Here is a 17,816-nt window from a genome sequence, read left to right as displayed (position 1 = left end):
AATACGTGTATTTTGGTGTCTAATCAGAAAGGTCTGGTTTGTACACCTTCTCTCTGAAAGCTGTGCAGTGCAGCTTTTATTGCAGTTTTATTATCCATTGTAACAGGATGCACTACTTGCAGTTCTCTTCTCCAACTTTCCTAATTTAAATGAGAACACAATTGTCTTATCTTTATTTTTACCATTTGAAAGGGAAGAGAAAAATACTTACTCCTGATCCATAGAAAGCAAAGCAAACTGAGGTAATTTAGACTTCAGCTGTGTAATGTTAATCCTGAAAGAAGACCTTCATTTTTTTTAAAGATGATACTCCATAAATCCTATATTTCTGTACCCAGCTGCTCATATATCACTACTGCTATACAGAAACTAATTGAAACTTTTTGTATCTGTATTCTCATATTTATAATTTTCGTACTTGCACTTTAGACTTTGCAAATTTTAGGCAAAGAAAGCCGGGGGGCATCTAAATACTAAGCACACAGTGGATGTCCTTACAGTCTACAGAATTTCAGGGGACCTACCATTTTCATCTACTGGATCAAATACAGTGACACCACAAGTCATTTTGCCACAACTCAATGTCCAACAAAACTCTGGATCAGCATTCATAGCGAGATTAAGACTGAGCTGGCAGTCTAAAGACTACTTCTACCTTTGCTCTTAAAGATGGTGTTTCCTGGTATATGGTAAGATTTTTCTTGCTCTTCCCAAACCGTTCTTGTTTCTCAGGATTGTTACAGACTTCATACTCCAAAATATCAGTCAGGTACTTTAAACAAGCACAACATTTATATTCAAGTATGTCTTAAATCATCCTATTTGTTGGTGGTCTTCTGCCATCAGGCAAGGATTTTTCTTTACACTAAAATATGATGGGATTACTTGAATATGCAAAGAGAAATCTGAGATGCGCTATCATGATTCTTCTCCCCATTGCATAAATTCATGTATTTTAAACAGAATGTATTTTTAATATAATGCCATATAATAGATACCAAATGCACAATATAATAAAATACAATTTAAAATATATACCAAATATTTTTAAGATATAATAAATGAATGAACTTTAAGTAATTGGTGCCAATATGATGGATACACTGTTTCCCTAAGGACCTGAGGGTGCCTATTTAACACTGTTCAGAGTGCGTATTAGCACAAAGTTTATTAGAGCCCAAAATACTGTGCAGCCCTGCTGCGCACCATCAAATACCACGCTTAAAGAGTTAACCTACCCTAAGTCACCAGAGTTGTTGCAAAATGCATGCGGTTCAACATGCTCTGAAAATCGGGTCATTCATTTAAGTTCCTGTGTACTAATTTAGAGTGAGATCTCAGTGTCTCAGACATAGTCGATGACACTTCGACAGAACCTGAAAGCCAAAACCAGAAGTATGGTCTTGAAAAGCCTTGTTCAGCCACCATCTAAACCTGCGCTTAAAGACTGCTCTTTCTGTGTGTCTGTGATCTGACAGGGGCTAAATCTGGCAGCCTCATAGGACATCTAACATTGCCACATATGAAGTTGAGGGAGTTACACAGTTCGGTAAAACAGATTAGAAAGCTCTTTGGAAAGTTACAAGGTAATGCTGTAGTCTCCAACTTATGTGCTTCTCAAAGTATGTGCTTTGACAGCTTCTGGAGCAAGAACTCAAATGCTTTACGTACTGTTTCCATGTAAGATCCCTAACTCAAGACCACAAATTGCATTCTCTTTTGTTATCTTTCATCTGTGCTAAACCATCCTCCACCATGATCCTGTCCAAGCAGAAGGGCTGGTCTGAAAATGCACTTAAGTATTTTTCTGTTGGGCAGCTCTACACAGTAGAATAGGTATCTCGGATTCATTTCAGGTGCATAACTCTCCCAATCCATTGTAGGTAACCAGTGTCATATAAAACAAGGGCTGAAATTTCACTTCCAAACCATACCTGAAAGTCAGGTATCTCAAGTGATTGCTTGTGCACCTATACCAAGGTTGAGTCCCTTCAGTTTTCGATACTTCTGCACTTAAACTCCTACCTGAAATTCATTGCTGGACATTCAAGGTCAAAACTATGGTTTGAACTTTTTCATTTCACTATCCCCCTATGTCATAAGGAATTAGTACTCCTGTACTTTAAGGCAGGAGTCTCCATTTAATGCTTCTACGGCACTTGGAGATCCACAGAAGCAAGGTGATATGTAAGTACAAAATATTATTATTTAATGAGTTGAGGGAAAGAACCTCTTGTTTCAGAAAATGGGAAGGTTATATGTGTTTAAAATATAAAAACAGTCACCTGAAACTGTATTTCAAGGAGAACGAGAAAGAAAATTGTTACTTGTTGAGGGTTTCTTTTCCTATTAGTTCAAAAAATATAGCCTGATTAGAAAAGTACAATTTAGGCTTCTACCACATTTAAAAGCTTCTTTGTAGTATATTTTACCTACTGCTTCAACATACAACCTGTGACACTTCATTGGATGATTATGTTACCACTTTGAATGAAGATTTGCACAAATTGCACCAGTTGGCTATTGTAGGATTATTAAAAAATTAATCTTCACAAGTTTTAGCTAGGATAACATTAATTAAACAGTATAGACAACCACAGTGAAATGTAAACCTTTGGTACCTATAGCACAATACTGTGGCTCCTTACTACAAGTTTTATACCCTGTTGGGACTAAAATATTAGCTTTAATCTTCCACAATTAATTTAACTTTGCCTCCCAGCTCCACCATTCTTCTCATACAGTTTTGTTTAAATATGCTGCAACTACAGCACATTTCTTCTTTTGTGACTTAATGTTGTAATTTGAAAGGAAAAAGTAAGAGTAATTACAGATGTAATAAAACATGAACATAATATAGACAACTCTATGGAATTTTAATTAGGAAATGTAGGTTCACAAAATTTCCCCTGTCCTCCTTTCAATGAGCTGTCATCCACTGCACATCTTATTTTTATGAATTTAATACTTTGAACACTTTCTGTCAACTTTGTCTTTGTATTTCACAAGCATAAACATAAAGCAAATTATGATGCTGCTAAATAAGAGCTTGAAATGCAATCTTCTTATAGAAATATGTATGTCTAACACAGCTTCTCTTTTTATTGATCACTCTGTGCAAAAATATGAAGGCATAAATACTACGAGAGTTGATTCATTTTAATTTCTTCGCACTTAGACATGGCCTCAGTCTAAAGAAGGATCTAACCAGACTCTGACAGTTAAAGATTAACAGTCCTGCCATACCAACAGGCTTGACAAAGGAGCTTAACTTAATCCTTAAGGCAGTATAAGATGTCTTATGTGCATTACTGCGTAGGAGCACAACTTTAATAAACACAGTGTAAAGTAATTTTCAGTAGTTTTACTGATGTAAAGTATGGGATATGAAAGAAAAAAAAATTGACAGATCTATTTGTTTTCCAAAGGAAACAAAAAGGAACTAGAAAACTTACTTTTTTTTAAGATTACTTTTATTTTGAATTTCAAAGTCTCGGTGCTTTGCACAGACTGGTACAAAAAAAGCAATTCCAATAAAAAAAACAAGACAAGCAGATGCTCATCATCCACAATCAAGAGGCGATGTGACTACAATTTCAGCTAAACTGGCTTACACGCTGCTCTGTTATAGCTGTTTTTACCTTTGATCTCCGTCACAAGGTTTTCATGCACTTCCTATGAGCACTACACTCAATTTTAAAAAGTCTTGAGAACTTAAGTAACTGTTAGTCCTTGGACTTAGCATGACATGGCTGAGATCACATCTTGCAGCTTCAAGTGGCATTAATCTTTTTTTTATTTGCTATAGACTGTGAAAATTAACCATTATACCTGAAAGTTCAAATGTTAGGACACTAATCATCATGTTAAAACAATTTTTTTCATATTATGCACTACAAATAGGATATGTCATCTTCATAACACACTGAAAAATATCTCCAGGAAGTGGCATAATTATAAAAAATAATTTCTGAGAAACTTTAATAAAGCTGATGCATCTTATCATCAATCAATTCATTCTATATGTGTCTGAAAGCACTGATATAAGCATAACGGCTTTGTCTGTTTTTAGCATAAACTCTATTTCTAAGGTACTCCTAACGCAGTGGTTTCACTGTATTCCCTATCAACATGAAACTTCAAAGACAGGTTTGCAGGTCCTGTGAATTGTCTCAAATCTAGATTTGATCTGAAGATACGTGCTATTATAGGTTATAGGTATCTATATAGGTTATGTTGCTTTTCCATCTTGACAGCAGTGAGAGCTCTGACGGAAAGACTGAGGATCAGCTGCACCTTCTACTGAAGCTCAGGATGCTGCATACTCAGTGTCTTTCATGAGAGCAGAAATATGATCCCTACACTTACAAGTGGGTAACAAGCTGTTCGATGTTTCAAATCAGCACAGCTGGGAGTGAAAGGTGATTCTAAAGCTTCATTTCACTTTCCAGGCCAAAATGTCCACAGGCATAATTAAAGATACCCTGAAAGCTGTTCTGTATTGCACAAATTGCTGCAGATCAAAAGGGATCACTGTGCTGGAAGAAATCAGACACGTTAATACCAGAGATACCCTCCTGGCCCTGATATCCCTCCTGCACATCTACCAGCTGCACAAAGTACCTCATTTATGCCCTTAAACCATCAGGGATACAGCAGCACTACTCCTGAGAAAGAATATTCAGCATATCTACAACTAGGTGCATTGCTTCTTTGCACTGCTACCGAGACATAAAGCAGATACAGCAAAAGTGAAGAATTTAGCTCTAGTTTTGATTCTGCTTCTAAAAAAACAGAGCTTTTGGCTATTCATAAAAATTAAAAGATGAATCAAAATTAAATCTATTGATATGATAATTACATATGGAAAGAGTAACATTAAGGCTCAGCAATCTTATGTTAGATAGTGAAGATATTACTAAACATCCTATCAGCAAAAATTCTTCATTGACCGAAATTAAGGTACAGTCATCAACATTTCCAAAGAAATATACACGGTCAGAAAACACAAACAAGAACACAAACATTACAAATGAAATAAACTATGTATACAGAAATACACATGTTACAAGCACAAAACTCCTTAGCTTCATCCTCAAACATGATTTTCTAAAGCCAAGCAATTAAAATCTTTTCTTTGGTAAGTATGTGTCCAGTGAAAACAGCAGATTTTGTCATAAATAGTGACTTAGATGACTAAATCATGCTCTGTGAACTTAATTTAGGGTCTCATTTCAAACTTTGAAAACCTGTTCTACAACATCATCTATCATATCAGGCTGCTGTACAAAAGAGAAATGCTGAAAAATAGTCTTTTTTGTTAAGTGTACTAAACATGTGCCAATCTAATGGCCAATATTTATGTAACAAAAGTACCATGAGGTATGTAAGTAAGACTTCTGACTGAACACTGAGAAGTGTGCAATTGTACAATAAATCTGTTGGTTGTAGTAATATTTTCCAATCGTATTAGGTAGGAAAATTCCCAGTGGTGTGGCAGAGGACTGAAAACACTCCTCTGGAGCAGGGTTAGAAAGCCATTAGGATATGGACCAGCAGGTTTTTGCAGGGAGATGCAAGCAAATACTGACAATGCTCCATACAACCAACCACAAGCAAGCTCTGCCTGTGTGTTGAGATAGTAAAACACAGAGAAGCTCTATGGTGTAAGCTACATAACCACACTAAATATGCTCCTAAGCCCAAGACAATAAAACCTGCCTCTCAGTCAAGCTTATTAGTTCTGGCTTAGCAACATGCTAACTGCAGCTACTCAGCTGCCAGAGCAGAGCCGGTGTATCTCCAACCAGCTCAAGGGAGGGCAGAGCATGCTCTCATCTGCTGGCAAAATCCCATACAGACATATGCTTAGACATCATGTCAGCTGGCACTCTGCAAGAGGGGGAAACCCTTACTGAAGTGCTGGTTATTATGTATAGTCCCATTCATGTCCGAGGTAGTTCTCATGGATAACGTGAGCAGTATTATAATAAACTGTCTCACTCTTCATAAGGCTCATGAATCACTATTAAAAACAGAAAAAAATCCGGAGCAGTGTTACAAAGAGAATACATAATTAGATGAATAAATAGAAATAGTGGTGACTTTCCCATTGGTTTTTAATTTGTAAAATGTATTTTGAACAGTCATCAATAATATCAGTAATAATGACCGTTTTATGGAATATAAGTGTTAAGAAAGGAATTATCTAAATAAAAAACAAAGAAAGAGCCTTGTTATGCTTTGTTTTTAAAAAAGAGGAGTTCACCTACAACTGTGCAGGTACAGACAGATAAGCTGAGGAAGGACAGGCAGTATTAACTGCATCACTGGCAGCTGCAGTCAGACCACTGGCTGTATTTTGAGGTTTTATGTACCTATTTTAGAGTCAACCAGTATGCTGAGATGTATAAAACTAACCCTTTTACAGTAGCATTAGGAATAGAATGGTCAGCAACAAAATTTAGGAGCACATTTGTCATTATTCTCATCTCCAAGGATGAAAGTTAGCCAAGTGTCTGAAGGACAGACCCAAAGATGCCATATTGAAAGCTAGAGCGGAGCAGGGAAGGCACAGCACAGGTTGCACAGTAGCACATACTCCCTGTGAGCCTCTGCGCTCTGCATAAATACCAAGGATAAGGTTGGGGGAGCACTGCTTCCATGCATTTGACCAAAAAGCTTTCTCGTAAGAACTATGGACATGTCTTGGAAATCATAATGTTTTCTAAACCTATCTTTGCTGTGGCCAAATGTTCAATCTCTGCAAATACAAGGTATATATAGTTTGGATGGCTAAAGTTAAAGAACAGCGAGTATTTCAAATGCAGTTTCAGTTCCTGGCACTGCACTTGAGAATTGTCCAGAAATGTTTTGGCCACGTCCGTACCACCGTTCCCTACGCACCGCAAGCAGCTTCAGCCTATTCTGACCCTGAATGCCACAGAAAGCACAGTGCAGAGCCAGCCCAGCTCCAGAAGAAATACACCTGCTAAAGGTCAGGATTTACTAGTTCAGATATAGTGTGACTATTCTGCTTTCAAATTCAAGTTAACAAGCCTGTCTCGAACTACACTACATAGACTTACTGACCCAGCCTCCGCCAGCCTTGGGATCTCTGCATCCCACTTTATTAGCCCGGAACCATGCACTACCTTCCTGTCAGTTGCCTCGATTATGTGCTTCCTCAGATGTTTATGTTTCACACAAGGCACAAGGGTGAATTTCATTGAAACAGAATAAAAATGTCTATCCACAGAGAATGCAATGCAGGCAAGAAAGTTTAGAAGGTAATGAGCCTGACTGCAACTCACATCACTATCTACAAAACACAGCCTGGTGTCTCAAACTAGGATAAAAGGTTTTAACCTCATGCAGGCAAACTAGTACGCAGCATGCAGTTGGTGATGAATGCAGTGTCTAGAAGCCCATTTCTCAGCAAGCCATTTCTTAAGCAAAACAATATTCCTTTAACTTTCTTGTGCACAAAGCTTGATATAGATGTATATTTGCACAAACTTGCACTGTTGAATTTTTCTTTTCCTTAGAGATAACTCTTAGACTGATGCTCTGCTGAGTGTTATTACACCTACTTTTATGACCTGCTATAGCTGAGGGCAAGATATATTCTAATTTAATACTGTCCAACAGTTCAAAATTTACAGAGTATTTTGTTTCTGCAATACTAACATCATGCCAATACCTGAGTATGCTAATAACATACTAAAATCAAAATATAATATTTGCTAAACAAAAATGCATATTGCAAATGTATTGATTGTTTACTGACAAACATTCTCTTTTCCAGGTTTTTTCTTACTAAGTCATCCATTCCGTAATGGAAATTTTTCTACAGCTGCAATGAATTCTTAACGTGTTGCATTCAATGACAAAGCACACATTATATATTCTTGCTCTACATTACTTACAACAGTCTAGATTATTAAATCTGAATTAAAAAGACCTGATCTATGCTGCCTGTATACCATATATACCCATTACTGTTCCCTTTTCTTGGAGAATGAACATTTTGCACTAGTTCACTAGTCATTGTGAAAAAATACTCTAGTAATATCAGTGTGCCCCCTCCGTATTTTAAAATAACACAATCTTATTCTGCAGTTTTCTTACAGCGTTCTGGTAAGAATCTAGTATTTATTACTGCACTTAATAGACACATTGTGCTTCTTTTACATTGTATGCATCTCTGAATACAGTCCAGGCACTAACAGTATTATCAGATTTGCCTTTCCGGTATATTCTCTATAGGAATATGTACAAGTTTCTCAGTGCCCAACTCTGTCTTTCATATAACACCATCAAGGGGCACCTCAAAGCTCCACTTCTCCATTTGTATTTTGCACTTCTGTTGCAAACAGACTCTCTGAAGGCAGAAGGTTTTGGCTTTGACTTGTCCCCTTACTTCCTATGTGACTCTTAACTGTATTTGGGTATTTTCAGAATGACAATGGAGAACAATTAATAGCAGTTTCTGAACCGAAAATATTTGCTTTTCCAGCTGATAGCAAACTTCAGTAATTAACCTAGTCTTAACACTTTAAGCTTTTATTACAGCAAGAGAGTAATAGAGATTGCTTAGGGATGAGGAGAAACAGTGAGATAAAACACGATGCTTCATCTCACCTTCAAAGTAGCTTTTGTGCTGTCACATCTGCTTATATCAGCACCAAACGACCGCTGATTTGATCATAATTGCCCTAATTAGAAGTTCAATTACTACACCAAGTTCTTCCTATCAATGCCACCTCAGCATCAAGGATGTGCATACGGAGTGTTACTGAGCAATACAGGTTAAACTGATAAGGAAGGTCACCGGGAAAAGGAAACTACCTGCAGTCTATTGTTCTGAGGATATCACATAGTTAGGATGACACTCAATATCCACTTATGCCCCAGGACAAGCAGAAAGGGAGAACTTAAGGAACTCTATTGAGAGATATCCATCAGCTGTGAACAAAAATTACATTTCCTGTCATTGAAAATCTCATTTAGTTCAGACTTGCTTCCACTAAGGATTAAAACCCTTCAAAAGAACACTTTTGTCTTCACAGGAAGACGAAAATAGCCTAAAATGCTCACAGTGAAAGACTGTGTGCAAAAAGTGCATAATATGGTAACACTAAATGGTTATCAAATATAATATAGTTCAGCACACACTAGAAATATAAATGTGGCCATTGAAACTAATGATGAAAACGAAAAGAAAAAAAAATTAAGGGGTTTTGCATGAGAGACAGGCAAATCTCACTAGCAAAGTGTCACCAATTCCCTGCCTGGAAGTATTTTGCATATCCATCGAATGAAGAATTTTCATGTTCACAAAAGAAGACAGGGAAGCAGACAAGGGAAACAGACAGCACCCACTTATTAAAATATGATGCATAGAATATTCAGAAAAGAGGAAAGAGCATATTTACTTATTCAGGATAAAGGAATCAATCAAAAAACAGAAGTGCAAAATAAATAAAAACATCTTCATGTTTCTGCAATTTTTCTTCTACCAAAAAAACCCCCAGAAAAACCAAACTTTGTCTTAGTCAGTTGTAAAAACAAGATAATATATTATGACCAATTTCATGGTATCAGATATGCTGTAAGATGTGACTTTTTTAAAATGTGAGAAAATTAAAACCCAATTCTGCATTAACTGTCCTGACCTGACCATCTACCTACTATTTATCTTTGTACTGAAATCAATCATCAAGATTTTGTGATACAGTCTCTGAAATAATCTTTTTGTTTCCATTTCTATGAAAGAATAAAGCTCCATCACAAAATGTCACAAATTATATGGAGCAAGATCTTCATCTGGTATAGAAACTCTAGTACTTTCTCTATATTCAGTATAACAGCAATGATTTACTCTCCTTTATCGTCTCAATAACCAGGCAATGATCAGAACACAGCTAGTTTATGTTTGGGTAGGTTTTTATGCATCATGTTACATGAATGAATGTAATAACACCACGTTATTAGATGCATACCAAACATCTTTCAGTTTTCAGGGACATCTAAATATTTAATGGTACCTGTACTCTTTTTAGACAATTCTTTTAAGCAAAAGGTCCTGACCTCTGCCTGGAGTTGCTACCTCTACTAGTTAGGTTTCATCTTTAACGGCACTTATTTCAGAAAGAATTAGGCAACAGTGATAACTGTAAAATATTACTTGTTTTTATTATCCTGATAGCTAACACTTGTGTTCTCTCTCAAGCAGAGCCTGGAGTCTGTGTAAAAAAAATTGTCCAACTGCAGAATATGGCCTTCTTCATAAAATAAATGCATAAACTGCACAGTTAACTGATACCTGTATATAAACATTTGAAAATATTTCAAGATATTCTAAGTAGGGACAGTGCCAAGCTAGGACTACTGGTTCTTTGCAGAGGTGCCAGGCAACCTGGAAAACAGGAAAATGTATCATCATTTCCTATCATCATTGTGCACTCTGTATTGCACACCAGGTATTATCATCTAGCACACACAGAAGCTGCTAAAAATTTTAGACAAGGGTCATCAAAATGAATGAATCCATTACTAGGATCTGTTAGGCTGAAAAAGCACACTACTGTAGTAGCTCAAAAGCAAAAAAATATAAAGCACAAGATAGTCATGATTCAAATGCTGGGTAAATCTAGAAAAATAATTGTCTCTGCGCTGTGCGTGTGGATATTCAGTTACATTTACCAATTGCCGTGGTCCTAATTTTTATTTTTATTTTTACTCTGTCAACTGACTGAGAATTTTAATGAACCTACAGCTTATCAGCATAAAAAGTAACTACAGCACCTCAAAATACAAAACAAGCCAAAAAACCAACAAAACACTGAACAAGGGGCTTTTTGGACTCGCACCTTGCCTAGATCTCCAACAGGCAGAAGTGTCCCCAACAAGGTTATTCTAGAATAAAGTCTCCCCCTTGTGGATCTCTCACATAATAAAAGCTCCATCAAATACTTAATTGCATAATAAAGTCTGTGCTCCTTCCTTTGCAGGTAAGAATTTCAGAGGCAAATAGGAACATGTAATGAAACGTACACGGTTTACATGAACGTACATGGTTTACTCCAACTCAGTGGCCTCAATCCCATCTCAGGCAAGACAAGCTGTTTTGTTGTAAGATACCTTATGATTCTGTAATAAATTAATCTGAAAGACAGTAAAACCCTCAAAATAGTTTAATTCCTTCCCATCTCCATGTAAGTTTGTTATGAAGGTTGATTTAGTGACACCCCTTTCCCCAAACTATTCAGCCCCAACCATCAATAGTTTAATTATTTAGGTAAAAATGCAAATTCCAAACTCTTTCTATCTAATACTCATTAAAAATAATATAAAATATGGCAAGATTCCCTCCTATTTTAAGGGCACAAAGTTTACTATCCTGGGAAAAAATAGTTTCATCCCAGAACAACTTACTGCATCTCAGAGATTAAGGAGCTATAGCACTATTTGCAGAATGACTCTTCGTCAAACACTTCATTAACTACAATATTCTCTGATCTCCATTAATTTAAAGGGATCACAAAGATTTCTCTGCATATGATAATTTACATTATCATAAACTAAGTAATCGTTGTGATCGCTTAAATTATCATGTTGATCTCAATGCTCTCTTAAGGTATTTAAACATGGTTATAATAGATCATACATTTTAGATGCAAGATTGATTTTGATTTTTTTTTATTTATTTTCTAGGACACAAAATCCTTGATGGCTTGAAATATTATTCAATTACATATGTGACAAACTCATATTTTATCTGCAGTACCAACTGTTGGGTCAATACCGGGTAGAAAGCTTTTTAACCATCCAGAGACATGTTCTCACATTAATTTCAGAATAGTAATATAATGGTTAAATATTTATTTCTTGCAAGTTCTGGAAGAGTTCTAAGTTTCCTACTTTCATTAACAGTCTCTTATTTGTATGCAGTAATTGCTTGAAAAATATTAGCATTGTAATTTCTTGCTAGCACTATGATAAATCAACAGAAAGTCTTATCCCCATGCCTCCCCATGGAAGAGCGTAATTCTGCTTCCCTCGACACCAGTGACAAAGCCTCTTTAATTTCAGGATTACACTCAAAGAATTCATGAAAGATGTTAGTTTGACAGTCTGGGCCTCTTGTCCTTTCTCATTGCAGAACAGACGCAATAGCTAAGCAGTGCTACACTCTGCCAATGTGCCTCTGTAGGAAGCAACAGCTCCTCAAAGTAGGAGGGTAGCTGCTACTTTTCCACTTCATTTCGGTCCTTGACTTCTCAATAGCAACTATCAGCAAACCATGTTTTCTGTTCAAAATGTGAGAGGGTTGAGGATATAAACATCTGGCTATTAGGAACAAAAAAAGATAACATTCATTCATTTCAAACATCCATCAACAATGACTGTCAACTGCTGTTGGTTTGGGACATGCAGAGGCGAAACACCAAGAACCAACCTCTTAATCCACTGCATTTCTGAATTTTCTTGCTTTAAGAGTTCATTTCAACAAAAACAAAGTTTGCACTGCTAAACTGCAAAAGGCTGCTAAAGCTAAGAACATGAGTTCTGATCTGCTGCTTGATTCAGGGAAAAGAAGCACTAAGAAACAAAACGTCACAAATCTGACCAAGTGACAAGAGACTCCAGCAAAAAGGCTCTTCGAACCCAGTAAAGAGAGTATCACATATTTCAGCTGTATTCTCAAAGACTGCCTGCTTATCTTGACAGGATGGATGAGGAACTACAATTCTTACCAAATATAAAATAAAAGGAGGAAAATAATTGGTAATTACAATATTGCAAGCTATATTTTAAAATCATTGGTACTTTACTTTCTGGCAAATAAGTCTCCATACATGCTCACCCAGCACTACTAAATAAGCTGTATTACTAGTCGTGATAGACATTTGTAATACATGATATTTCACAACGTGGACAATTGTTAAATCTTATCCCTGGAAAGAAATGTCTATACTATCATATAACACAGCTTCTGTATGTGTCAATACTTATACTGTAATTAGGGATTAATAAAAACTTCAGGACTTATCATATAGCTTCTACATATATGTGCATACTTACTCTCATTAAATGTATCAGAATGGGTACAATACCACAGACATGAAACTAGGTTTTCCTATTAAAGTAAAATATGGGATCCAGGAACAAAGTCTTTCTAAAGTTATGAACAGCTTCAGCTCCTAGATGTGAATGATCTGGACATTTAGTCTGCTGTTAACTGTCATTCATGCATGAACACACACCAAGGATGAATTTTGTATAATGGTCACTCAGCTTCAGGTCATTCAACCTGACAGATAATCCCAAGATTCTATATGGGAAATTAAGGAAGCTGTATTGTGAAAAATCTATCATCCATTGTCATTTCACACTGTCACCTCAGTGCCATCAAAATAACACGTACCATTGCTGAAGTCATTCCCTCCTTACCTTTCCAAGCTTGTTGTCCTCATACAACAGGTACTTTTCATTTACTTCCAGACCTCCTTGTCTCTTCAAATATCATGTCCTTCTCACAGCTACAGAATTTTATCTTGCTCTCTTCTTGCAGCTCTCCTAATATTCCTTAAACCTCCCTGATTCCTTCATTTTCTCTCACTTTGGGCTGGACTTTTATGCTGCTTGCTATTCAAGCTGTTTTCTCTGCAGTCTCCAGTGTCCCACTCAAAAAAAAATGTTCTCTGAAAATTTTTTACCATTTCTCAATTCTTGCAATCTCTCTTCCTATTTTCATCATCACCAACCCTGCATCCTTCTTTTTCCAAACGATTAATGTCTGTGATCTTTTGCATTCTCCATTTTTTATTCTGCAGAAGACCTATGTATTCTGAGATTTTAAATCCATGTTAAATATATGGGTCTGTTAAAATACTAAAACCAAAAACACTATTAAGAGTCAAACCTGAGATCTTCTCTCCCTCATCATCTCCTTATGGTAATACAGTGTCCTCACTGCTCTGTATACCACAGTGGCACAGCTCTCTGCATGATCTCATGTGCATTAAAATAAGACAAAGCAAGCTGGGAACACAGCAGGGACTGCACAATCTTCTTTTTGACCCCCAGAAGTTCTGCTGAAAAGTTATTAAACCTTCAGCAGATTATTACTGTGAGGCATGAGCTATGTGAAATGAAATTCAGAAATGGAACATCTGTGGGTTTTGGGCCATATTACAATATATTAAAAAGCCAGAGGATCAGCTTTCTCCAAAACACAGGGAAACATTAAAACTACCCCGGAAAATAATAAACACAAAATAGTCATTTTAAGTACATTCTATTAATGAGGGGTGTTTGGAAGTCAGGAGAAATCAGTATAAGGGGTTACCAGTGTCAAAAGACTATTCACATATACACCCTAAAAACCCGTTAATACCTTTTCAATTATTACTGCTTACAAAAATCTTGTGCATATATATCTACATCTCATTACTACAGTCATGTTCAAGAAGAACAAAAGAATTACAAGAAAACAGTAGGGAGCCCCACGGCCAAACTTGCTTTTTCTATACAGACATTACGTTTGAGAATTTCCTGGAGAACCATGTAAGAAAGCAAATAAAGCCTACAAGGGACCATCATGAGCTATTTTTCTGTGTTAAGAGCCCTACAGATAACTCTTGCATAGAAAGTGAAGCCAGAAGGAACAATAAAAATCTCTGTATATCAAAGTCACTAATCTTCACATAGTACCTCTATACCGAGCTCAGTAACTTGTTTGACAACATATCTTTCAGAAAGATGTCAGTCTGGATGTGAAAACATGAGAAAGTTAAGAATCCTCACTTCCCTTGCTTATTTCTTTCAGTACATTTTTACTGCAAGAATTGCGTGTACTAAACATTATCTGGGGTTTTGGCAGAGAGTGGTCCAGTTAAATGCAACAAACTGAACACTGCACAAGTAGAGGAATCTGCCTTCTGAGAAAATTACTGAAGCTCAAGTATCTCTTCAGCATAGATGTGCCACCTTGCTCACTTTATGTCATTACGTCTGTCCTGTGAGATATCAAAGCTTAGTCTGCCTATCTCTGGCAAATGGGTATTACAGTCTGACAATCCAGTCTGGTAATTCCTCTGTCAAGGGGAGGGACATCATTTTGTTCACCATTCAAGAGGTGCCCCCAATTTCAAGAATGGAGACTGTGGTTGACAACTTCTGCTTCCCAGGAGGAGGATAAAAAGGTCATTTGTGCAGGAGATAGAGTTCTCTTCGGTTTCCCAAGATGAAAAGAGCAAAGAATAAAAACCTACCTATTGACTTTCCCTTCCAGTAACTAAACTTCGTTCTTTAACCCTTCCTAATATCATCATAAACATACATTTATAGTAAACCTTTAGCATCTAATATCAGAAACAAAACACTTCACCCTCCATCTTCTACTGGGCAAGGGAAGAGAAAACCAACACTCCACAAAGGCCTAACTGCAGGCTGGACACCCGGGTCCCGCTAATCCATACAACTCAGGGCCAGGCACTATAGCAGTGAAGCCAGCCCAGACATCGAGGCAGCCAGGGCACCCCATCCCGCCAGGGGTGGACCCGCGGCCGCAGGGAGGGCTGCAAGGAAAGCTTTGCAGGTGCGGGGTGGGATGCCCCCTTGGGAGGACGGGGCAGCGCAGGGTCCCCGGCTGCCCCGAGGGCCGGGTGGGAAGGGCAGCCCCGCGGCCGGAGGCTCACCTTGTGCTCCAGGACGCTGATGTAGCCCTCCAGGAGGCCGGCCCCGACGGGGAGCGCCGGGCGGTGCTGGCCGCGTCCCGGCGGGCGGCTGGGCACCGCCGCCACCTGCTGCTGCTGCCGCCGCCGCGGCTCCGGGTGGCCCCCGCCGCCGCCGATGCCGCCGTACATGAGCAACAAGCTGGTGCACATGGTGGTGAGCGCCAAGCAGACGGCCAGCCCGTGGCGCTGCGGGGGGCAGAGAGAGAAGCGGCTCAGCGCCGCGGGGCTGCGGGCTCCCCCCGCCGCGGGGCCCAGCGGGGCGCACCGCTCCCCTCCGGCGCACTCGCGGCGCCCGCAAGTTTCACGCCGCCAGAGACCCGGCAAAAGTGCGAGAAGTGGGGAACCCCCTCCTTCCTCCCCCTGGCCCCCTGCCGGCCCGCTCCCCTGCCTGCCTCCCTCCCTTTCCCCCAGCCCTGATTCCTTCCCTCTTCTCCCCTCTGCGTGCCCGGTTCCCCCGCGCCTCTCATTCCCATGCAGCGGTCCCCCTTTAGGCACCTCATTCCTGCATTTTAACGAGTGTTGGGGATTGTAGCGCTCCCCCCCGCGCAGCTACCTCTAACCTCGTCCTTTAAGCAGATCGGCTTTCTATACGCTCCTTAAAGCGCACACACACACAACCCCCCCCCCCCCCCCCAACCACGAGCAACACGAATAAAAGAAAGCAGGCGGAAAGTTCTTCGCCGCCGCCGCCGCCGCCGGGGTTTTGTTCGCCTTCGTGCAATCCCGAAGAGCTGCGGGGATGCAGCCCGGGGAAGGATGGAGCGTGTGCAGGGTGCCCGGGGCAGCCCCGCTCCGCGCCGCTCCTCTCCTCCCCGCCGCCGGAGCCGGGATGAGCAGTGCCAACAATGGACTTACCATCAGGGTCTTCATTTTGTGCGCCTCCCGGCCGCCAGTCCTCCCGCTCCCCGCTAGGCTCGGCATGGCGGGGAAGCCGCAGACATGGCTCGGCCAGGCAGGCGCCGCCGTGGCGGGGATTAGGGGGGAATTACACCCGGCCGGACCCTCGGAGCCTGCCAGAGCCGGGTCCTCGGCTGCCCCGCCTGCCTCCGCCTCCGCCTCCGCCTCCTCCTGCCGGCGCAGCGGCGGCTTCAGGGCAGGTGGAAGTTAACTTCTGCCTCCCCCTCCGTCGCGCTGCTCCGCCGACGAGCCAGCGCCTCGGCGGCGCGAGGGGGCGGCGAGCGGCGGGGATCGCCGCGGCGGGCACCGTGTCCCGGGCGGGCACCGCCTCTCCGGCCCGCGGCGGGCACCGGGCGAGCGGGCAGGGGCTCCCTCCCTCGGCCCAGGCTTCTGTCGGGCTTGTAGCACCGGGGCACTACCTTCACGTTACATTATTTGTATTTTTCCCTAGCGGAAAATTCGTCATTCTCCCACCGCTAGCTGGGTTTCCTGAAGCTGGCAGTGTTCAGGCAATACTTTAAATTCACGTTAGTAAAAAAAATCGACGCCCTCAACTCCTTGTGCGGCACTAACACCACCCTCTCTTTCCCAAGCCCTAAAAAAACAGTTTCAAAACCTGTCGACAGCAGCTTTCCTCATTTTTTAAAGTAAATCTCACAAGCTTGCTGCCCATGCTATCTTCTTGGGTTCTGAACACGAACATTTTCCCACTCTTCTTTCATACGCAGCCTTCTAAAGTTTGGGGGGTTTTTAATTTCTTTTTTTGTGTGTTAATGGCGAACAGTTCAGTTGTGAAAACCTTACTAACAGACCTCAGATTACATAGACTTCTTGCTCTGGAAATTCCATATTTATAAATGTGCCCCTTCAAAACAAGCCATTTTAAGGTTGATTTCTTATGAAGTTATTAAACTGACAGCATAACATTTTAAAAAAAAATCTATCTCCTAATCATGAAGATATTTCTCTTGAAATTACTCATGGAAATAATAGTTCTAATATATGGCCTTACATCAAACCTATAACGTTAAATATTACATTAAGGAAAAAACGATCAGCAGGCTAACTCAACCGTGGTCACAATAGCAGCTTTCTCAAGGCTGGAATTGTCATTGAAATCCATTTTTTATCTTTACTAATTCATTGGAGGACTAACAGTGAAAGAAACGCCCT

General features: G+C 39.8%; 1 protein-coding gene across 2 annotated transcripts in view; it reads right to left on the bottom strand.

The window, feature by feature from the left end:
* ST6GALNAC5 (ST6 N-acetylgalactosaminide alpha-2,6-sialyltransferase 5) overlaps positions 1–17,096 on the bottom strand; it is a 72,182-nt gene extending 55,086 nt beyond the window's left edge. Inside the window, exons 1-2 of one of the 2 annotated variants that reach the window (XM_075759742.1) lie at positions 16,602–17,096; positions 15,708–15,932 (exon numbers count right to left, since the gene is read on the bottom strand). In XM_075759742.1, the coding sequence (XP_075615857.1) occupies positions 15,708–15,932; positions 16,602–16,667 (291 nt within the window). In that variant the 5' untranslated portion in view covers positions 16,668–17,096. The remainder of the gene's footprint in view (positions 1–15,707; positions 15,933–16,601) is intronic. The other variant, XM_075759740.1, reaches the window with a different exon arrangement.
* Between the last annotated feature and the right edge of the window lie 720 nt (positions 17,097–17,816).

The sequence above is a fragment of the Balearica regulorum genome, chromosome 8 (assembly GCF_011004875.1).
Source record: "Balearica regulorum gibbericeps isolate bBalReg1 chromosome 8, bBalReg1.pri, whole genome shotgun sequence".
NCBI classification, from domain to species: domain Eukaryota; kingdom Metazoa; phylum Chordata; class Aves; order Gruiformes; family Gruidae; genus Balearica; species Balearica regulorum.
This window is presented reverse-complemented; position numbering and strand designations above follow the sequence as displayed.